This window comes from Gastrolobium bilobum, unplaced genomic scaffold (assembly GCF_033153095.1).
Source record: "Gastrolobium bilobum isolate Gb01-03AN ecotype WA unplaced genomic scaffold, APGP_CSIRO_Gbil_v1 utg8322, whole genome shotgun sequence".
Lineage (NCBI taxonomy): Eukaryota > Viridiplantae > Streptophyta > Magnoliopsida > Fabales > Fabaceae > Gastrolobium > Gastrolobium bilobum.
The window spans coordinates 77,278-85,846 of record NW_026899488.1 but is presented as its reverse complement, the minus strand read 5'-3'; the positions used below and the strand labels follow the sequence as shown (position 1 = coordinate 85,846).

General features: G+C 40.9%; 1 protein-coding gene and 1 long non-coding RNA gene across 2 annotated transcripts; one reads left to right on the top strand and one right to left on the bottom strand.

The window, feature by feature from the left end:
- The first annotated feature begins 3,467 nt into the window (after positions 1 to 3,467).
- Positions 3,468 to 4,268, top strand: LOC133290630 (uncharacterized). The gene is made up of 3 exons (XR_009748706.1): positions 3,468 to 3,519; positions 3,621 to 3,700; positions 4,137 to 4,268. It is a non-coding gene; the product is annotated as an uncharacterized LOC133290630 (long non-coding RNA).
- A 1,963-nt stretch (positions 4,269 to 6,231) lies between these two features.
- LOC133290632 (protein HAIKU1-like) lies at positions 6,232 to 7,718 on the bottom strand. Its single transcript, XM_061488742.1, has one exon. The coding sequence runs from the start codon at positions 7,415 to 7,417 to the stop codon at positions 6,455 to 6,457; it is 963 nt and encodes a 320-aa protein (XP_061344726.1). The 5' UTR covers positions 7,418 to 7,718; the 3' UTR covers positions 6,232 to 6,454.
- Positions 7,719 to 8,569: the final 851 nt, after the last annotated feature.

The window sequence follows — 8,569 nt, the reverse complement described above, 5'->3', positions numbered from 1 at the left end:
GAGGGGTGCTTGTGTTTTCTCAAAGATTGATTTGAGGTCGGGTTATCATCAAATCCGAATTAGGCAGGAAGATATTCCGAAGGCTGCCTTCCGATCTAGATATGGACATTATGAGTATCAAGTAATTCCATTTGGACTCACTAACAATTCGTGATTGTGTTTATTGATGATATCCTGATATATTCCAAGAGTAAGGAAGAGCATGAAGGTCACTTGAGAACTGTGTTGCAAATTCTCAGAGAGAAACAGTTATATGCAAAGCCTTCTAAATGTGAATTTTGGCTTTCTCAAGTGCAATTTCTGGGTCACGTTATCTCTGCTGATGGAGTGGCGGTTGATCCTAGCAAGATAGAGGCAGTTGTTGATTGGGAGAGACCCAAGACAGTAACGGAAATAAGGAGTTTTCTGGGTTTGGCTGGTTATTACCGGAGATTCATTAAAGAATTTTCGGCTATGGTTTTGCCATTGACCCGTTTGACCCGGAAGGATACTCCTTTTGTTTGGACGCAGGAATGTGAAGAATGCTTTCAGAGCCTTAAAGAGAAATTGACGACTGCTCCGGTGTTAGTACTTCCTGATCCGGAAGGTGAGTTTGAGTTATACAGCGATGCTTCTAAAAAGGGACTGGGTTGTGTGCTGATGCAAGATAGGCGAGTGGTAGCTCATGCATCGAGGCAATTGAAACCGCATGAAGAAAATTATCCGACCCATGACCTTGAGCTTGCTGCAATTGTTTTTGGATTGAAACAGTGGAGACATTTCTTGTATGGAATGAAGTTTGCCATATTCAGCGATCACAAGAGCTTGAAATACTTGTTTGATCAAAAGGAATTGAATATGAGACAACGACGGTGGACCGAATTCCTAAAAGACTATGATTTTGAATTGAAATATCATCCTGGCAAGGCTAATGATGTAGCTGATGCACTGAGCCGTAAATCTGTGAGTATATCAAGCATGATGATTAGAGATTATGATTTGATTGAGAGGTTCAGAGATATGCAATTATCCAAAATCTTTCTGTGTTGAATTTGTGGCATCAAAATTACAAGCATTGAAAATGAACTGATGACCAGAATTAAAGAAACTCAACTGCAAAATGAAAGTGTGAAACGATTGAAAGGTCAGAGTGGTGTATCCTGCAATGATGAGGGTGTACTACTATATCAGGGTCGTGTTGTTGTACCTAGCAGTTGGCGGAGGAAGTAATGATAGAGGCCCATAAGCGTCATTTCACTGTTCATTCGGGAGCTACAAAGATGTATCAGGACCTAAAGATTAATTTATGGTGGCCTGGTATGAAGAAAGATATTGCCGAATTTGTCTCTAAGTGTCTCATTTGTCAGAAGGTCAAGATTGAGCATCAAAAGCCTTCTGGTATGTTGCAACCTCTAGATGTTCCTGAATGGAAATGGGAGAGTATCTCCATGGATTTCGTAGTGGGATTGCCGCGAACACAGGCTAGTTATGATTCTATATGGGTGATTGTGGATAGATTGACAAAATCCGCACACTTTTTGCCAGTTTGGGTAGATTTCTCTGCTGAGAGGTTGGCTAGGCTCTATGTGAAGGAGATTGTGAGGCTTCATGGGGTGCCTGAGAGCATTGTTAGTGATCGGGACCCGAAGTTCACTTCTCGCTTCTGGGGAGCATTGCAGGAGGCTCTTGGCACTCAGTTGAGACTGAGCACTGCTTATCACCCACAGACGGATGGTCAGACTGAGAGGACCATTCAGACGTTGGAGGATATGCTGAGGGCTTGCACCCTGGAGCAGGGTACTGCATGGGATCGATATCTCCCGCTGGTTGAGTTTTCCTATAATAATAGTTTTCATGCTAGTCTGGGTATGGCTCCCTACGAGGCCTTGTATGGTCGTAGGTGTAGGACACCTACTTGTTGGTCAGAGGTTGGAGACACAGAGCGGTTTGGACTGGATTTTGTTTAGGAGACTACTGAGCAGATCAAAATGATTAGGGATCGTCTGAAAAAGGCTCAGGATCGTCAGAAAAGTTACTATGATCTCAAGCACCGACCTCTAGAGTTTGAGGAGGGAGATTATGTATTCCTGAAGCTGTCACCGGTTACAGGTGTTGGACGAGCCCTTGGAGTGAGGAAGCTGTGTCCGAGATTTATTGGACTTTACCAGATTCTTTGTAGGGTGGGACCGGTTGCCTACCAGCTTGCCTTACCTCCGCAATTGACAAATTTGCATGATGTGTTTCATGTTTCTCAGCTGAGGAGATATGTAGCTGATCCTTCTCATGTGGTTCAACCTAATAATGTTGAAATCCGGGAGAATTTGAAGACTCCTATTGGGCCACTGAAGATACTCGAAAGAGATGAGAAGAAGCTGAGAAATAAATCTATTCCTATGGTGAAAGTCCAGTGGGAAGGAAGGACGCCTTAAGAGTCCACTTGGGAGCGGGAAGATGAACTTCTCCGGCAATATCCTGAGTTTAAGGACATGTACGTTCTTTATTTTGCGGACAAAATCGCTAAAAGGTGGGGTGACTATAATAGCCCTAACCTAATTAATTAGCAAATTACATGTAATTAAATAATTAAGCATGTATTAGTGATTAAAATTAAGTATAAGGCTTAGTTAAATGAATCTGAGTCACTTTGAAGATAAAAAGTGTACTTAGTGAAAATTAACGGGTATAAATGGGTACTGGCGAAAGTGCCCAAAATATAAAAATAAAATTATAAATATCCCTAGAATAATATTCCAGACTTTTGGGTAAAGTTTGGTAATTAATGGAGTTAAATAGATAGACGAACCAATACCCGCCTAAAGTCACTTAACCTATGTTAAGTGACTAAAGAACAAAAAGAACCCCAAACCCCCCAGCAACCCGTCGAGCCAGAAGAGAAGAAAAGAAGAAGAAGGAGAAGGAGGAGAAAGGGAGAGAGAAGAAGAGAGAGAGGAGGGAGCAAATCCCAACCATTTTGGGTGATTCAAAAGCCTAAACCACTAAATCTTCCCATCTTTCATAATCCTAGCTTAGTTTTGAGTGGGGAGCATTGTGGAGAGAGATATTGCCTCTCAAAAATTCGGCCCTTTGGTGAAATTTGGGGTTTTGAGTGCTTCAACCTCCATTGAAGCTTGAGGAGCCATCAATCCTTGGTTGTGCAACCATTGGTGGTAAGATTCTACCCCTTGAACCTTATTTTCATGGAAAATTGCATGAGTTAGGGTTCAATGAATAGTAAATTGGGGTTTTGATGAAATGTTGTTAAATTAGCTATGTTCTAGGAAGAATGGAGCTTAGTGCATGTTGTGAAAAATGCTAGGAACGACGTTTAATCGGTGAAAATGAGCTTAGATAGCTAAATGAGTATATTGCGAAAATGGCAAGAATATGATGCTTGATATTGGACTTTCTTGCAATTGTACTCAATGGTTTGGTTGATTGATGATTGTGTCCTAATGATGTCTAGGATTGAGGCATTTGGACCAACCGTAAGTGATCAACCATTGGAGCAAGCTATGGAGCTTGATTAGCTCCATTGGATAGGTAAGTTCATGCTTATGTTTGGTATGAATTGTATAGCTTGGTTGATAGCTATGAGATGTTATTAGATGCAATATGTGTTAATTGCATTAAACCTTATGTAGGTTTTGTTTGAGAAGTGGAGTATTGTAATTGACTGACTGTGGAACCTGTTGGTGGGAACAAAGGTTGGCTGAAGCTTGAGGTAAGCCTTCAGACCTTGGGTGTAATTCCCTTGACTGTTCCACCAAGCCCTGAAAGGGTAGAGGTTGTGATTGTGTATATAAATGCAATAAAATAGTGTAATGTGTTGTTATACGTATGTGTATGCATTTGGTGTGGCATAGGATGGTGTTTCCCTATGTGGTATGTTGCATGACGATGCGTAAATCATACTTGGTAGTTAGCTGGCCAGTAGGACTATTTGCATCTGAGTTTCCTTAGGACAGCTTGAGAGCTCGAGGGATTTCTCTTGGAGATGTTATTGCACTTTGCATAGATATGTATTTACTGCATTATTATTGTTATTGCTATTACACTGATATGGAACTGTGGGGTGGAGAGATGCTCCGAGGACCCCTAGTTTACTGGATATATTCGTATATCTCACCCCGTGTTGTGGGGCCCCTTTTTCAATTAAGGATGCTGCAGGAGCCACCGGTGGCAAGTGGCCAGACTTGGACTAGTATTGATGCATGAGGATCGAGTATTTTGATACATGTTGTTTTGTAGCTCACATGTATAAGATTGTAACTCATAGACAACTGATAGATGTATGATTTGTATATTGGAATGGACTTAGCCTATGCTCATGCCTTTGGTCATCTCTTTTGTTGATGGGAGCCAAGGGAATGATCATAGTGTTTTGTAAGCTAAGTTCCATGATTTGTAATGAATATGTACTGTAAATGATGCCTACTTGAAATTCAATATATGCATGCTTTGATGTATTGAGTTATTGAATTGGTTGGGCGGAGAATCCATTAGGTACCTTTTGTTTAAATTGGGAAACATCGTGAAAACAAAGGTTATGCTGCCCAAATTCTAGCTAAATCTCATGAGGAGAGGTTGGATGAGTGCTAGGATTAAGTTTTGAGACATGAACAATTGGTGTTTGGAAGGGTGATGCATCTTCCCCTAGACTTGGACTTGAAAGATGTGGGAATTGGAATCCCCTGGCAGCGCGCTTAAGCGCCCAGGAGCGCGCTCAAGCGCCCTGCTGCCCCTGTGAGAGCCAATGCATTCGGCCTCCTCGCGCTGGAGCGCCCTGTGTAGGGGCTTAAGCGCCCAGGGTTACGCGCTTGAGCGCCCTGGTTCGCGCTTGAGCGCCCTGGTTCGCGCTTGAGCGCCCTTAGCCGCTGAAGGAGGAGATGCTTCTGCCTCTGCGCGCTAAAATGTCCCAAATGGGGGCTTAAGCGCCCAGGATAGCGCGCTTGAGCGCCCTGGTGCGCGCTTAAGCGCCCATTTATACTGAAAAACCTGATGCTTCCTGCCTCCGTGCGCTTAAGCGCCCAGATGGAGGCTTTAGCGCCCGATAACGCGTGCTTGAGCGCCCGGTAGCGCGCTGAAGCGCGCGGGACCTGTGATCAACACTATCTTGTGTTGATTCCAACGGTCATAACTTGGGCTACAGTACTCCGATTTGAGCGCGGTTTGAAGCCACGCGTAGCTAATGAAGAGATCTCCAATATAGTAGAAGATGTGAAATAAATAAGAAGTAAATTAATGGTTTAAAAATGGAATAAGAACATGATGTTAAGCTTGATTTATCTGATTCCGCAAGGTAATATGGTTATGATCACGAAATTGGGTATTATAAATTCGGCATGTTTTAAAATGAAAAATTTATCCGGATTTTAATTGAACCCATGTGATTGTAACTGCGCTTAATATCATAATGCGATGTTAACAAACTGGTTCTAGAACGGGGCGTTACATAATTAGGATACATGAAGCCTTGTTAAGATACATAAAATAATGCACAAGCTGAATATGCGAAAACAAAATAAAAAAGGCTTGGCATTTATACTTTTTGTATGCCTAACAAAGAGGAATTATGGGGGCAATAGATATCAAACCTAAACTAAGATTTACAAACATTCCTATCTCAGTACAAAATTGTCAATAAATACAATTCGCAAAAGCTAGTTTTAGTAACATCTATATTTTCAGAACGTTTCACTAAAGAATAGCTATAATTATAAACTCAGCATAGCTGGAGCTACGAAGTGACTATATTATATTCTCTACCCGGCTGCTATAAATTTGATTTTGTCATTCATACTGAATAACCGAATCTAATAGGAAAACAAAAACAAATGATTCCAAATATAATAATTTTCCTGAATACATATCCAAAGCAAGGTTAATCAATCTATTCAGTACATAAGTTGTCGATTTTCTTTTCTTGAGTCATCTTAAATAAAGCCAGCAAACTTAATATTCTAAAACAGCCATCAAATGAAAAAGGAAACTACTAGAGATAAGAAAATAAGAAACAAAAAATAAATGCTGAAGAAGCAAATATCTTTCATTGCAAATCATTTGGTGAAAACTGAAAAGTATAAGATCAGTACATAAAAGTATCTTCTCTAGTAAATATAACATGAAAACGACTATGCACTTTAACATGCAATCCATTATATTACAAAAGAACATTACCTACCCTACATAACAAATATTGTCTGTAAGCCTACTTCCTTTCGTGTCCTTCATCTTACAGCTCCTGTCCAACGGTCCAATTGAGTTTCTGATCTTCAAAGTAAAAGGATTGTAGCCATTGTGGTCATCAACAAAAGAGAAACAAGGGAATGAGAAATGAAGACTACCACCAGCGAAAAAGACATCTTACAACTGGAATGTATTTTACATGCCAACAAACAAAGCTCTTCTAAGAACTAAGATCAGTTCAGTTAGAAGGGAGCACCCCCATCGAAGCATGTAGCCCAAAATGAGAAAGCTATTGATCTCTCCACCTAGGACTTGTGATGGGAAAAAACCCTGACGGAGAATATGGGAACAGGCCTGGAGAGAGCGGAGGTTGAGGTCCAGGTCCTAAAATCCCTGATTGTGCAAAGGGCGAGAAAGGGAAATTGGGGGTAAAGGGGGATGGAAACTGAACTCCAGGTGAAAGTAACGGATATGGTGACCGAGGGGATAGGAAATTCATGTAACCAGTCGGCGAAGGCAAGAGGAATTGGGAAGTTGGAGAAGGTAAAATAGGAGGGCCATTTGTTTGTGGGGAAGGAATACTAGGCACTGGTGGGTTAGTAGCATTCGTAGGTGCAATGGGACCATTGAATCTTGGAGAGGGCAACATAGGCATGCGAGGATTAGGAAGTAAACCAGATGAAGGTGGATAAGGCAGAACATTGCCCGGTACAAATGGTTGTGGAGGGTGTGGCTGTGGTTGAGGCTGAACTTGGTTACCCCTTGACCCTGGATCCATCATTGAATTTTGAAGGTATCTCATGTATGCAGAGATGGGTGACTCAGCTGTATTAGCCCATGTCATCTCCCCCGGATGCAAAGGATTGGAAGATGGTTGTCTAAACTGAGCAGGTCTATGTAAGGTACCATTGTAAGGAACTGGTGGAGGGGCCGAAGCAGGGGTAGGCACTGGTGGCCTTACATGGGGTAAAGGGGGAGGTCTAATCTTCTGCAACCGCACACTCTGTGGTTTTGGGGAATTATGAGGTGGTCTAGGTGGAGGATCCTGCGAGAGAGAGGGAGACCCAGTAAGCTGTTGAACAACATCCCTGAATTCATTCTTGCTTATGTTGTAAACCTGAGGAGGTTGTTGCTGTCTACCACTAGTAGCATTATTACCAAAATTGGGTTGATGCAAAGGGCTCTTTCTAATGTTTTTTCCAATTTTGTTCACACCCAAATTCTCATTCTGCCTGTTTTTGGAGTTATCCATTTTTTTGTTAAAAAAGTACAAACTCAAAATCCGCACTTATTCCAACTAGAAGCTATTACAAGGACACCCCAGAGCTTCAAAACCCAAACAGAAACACCATAAGTCACAAATCAACCTAAATTACACACAGAACTCCGAGAATTCAAACATTACATCACGAAGTCAAACAAATTCTAAACTTTGCAATGAACACAAAAACTATCTAGTTAGAATCTCAAAGTGGGCCGTGATCATTGATCATAGCAACAGCACCCGAATCAACATCAGAGCAGAGGAAAGAAGCAAAAAACATACCCTTTTTGGAGCTTCACCCAATACAATCGGAACCTCCTACCAGATCGAATGAAGATGAAGACTAGGAAGAAGAAAACACCCCGAAACTGGGATTGAGAAAAAGATGCGAACTTGACTCGGAGGAACTAATAATTAGACTTTGAAGAATGGCTAGCGTAGAAGAAAAAACGAGAGAAGAAAAACGAATACGAACAGAAAGGAAACTCAATTTTTTTTTTCATACATGTTTTTGTGTTAGAGTCAGCGGTGGCAAAAGGGGAATGAAATGGAAGGGCTTTTTAGGTAACGAGCTGAAATTTGGAGTCCAATAATAAACGTAATAATGGGGCCCTGTGAGTAAAAATGATAAAGTCTTAAATTCTGTTACTACTTGACACCTGTCACTAGATTTAATATTTGAACAGTTGAATGATGTAATTTCTCATCCTTTAAACTTCGAAAAAAAATCATGAAATCAGTGAGGATGATATTAATATCTAGGGTGTCAAAACGGATTGACACGACACAAATTCGAGACGACAAGAATTCGACACGACACGAATACATCAACACTAACACGACACGAATTTTTATTCGTGTCAAAATCTTTAACACTGATACGACATGAATTTTTTGCGGGTTGACACGACAGGAGACGAATAACACGCAAAATAAGGGTCAAAATGGTAATTGACAAAAAAAATTTAAAAAAATGGAACGATATTAAAAAAAGTTAAAAAAATAATAATAATAAATTAAAAATAAAATAATTTTAAAAAAATACGGGTTGACACGAACATGCATACATCAACACGAACACGACACGAATTTTTTTGCGAGTCAACCCGAACACGAATTTTCGTGTCGTGTCGCGGGTCG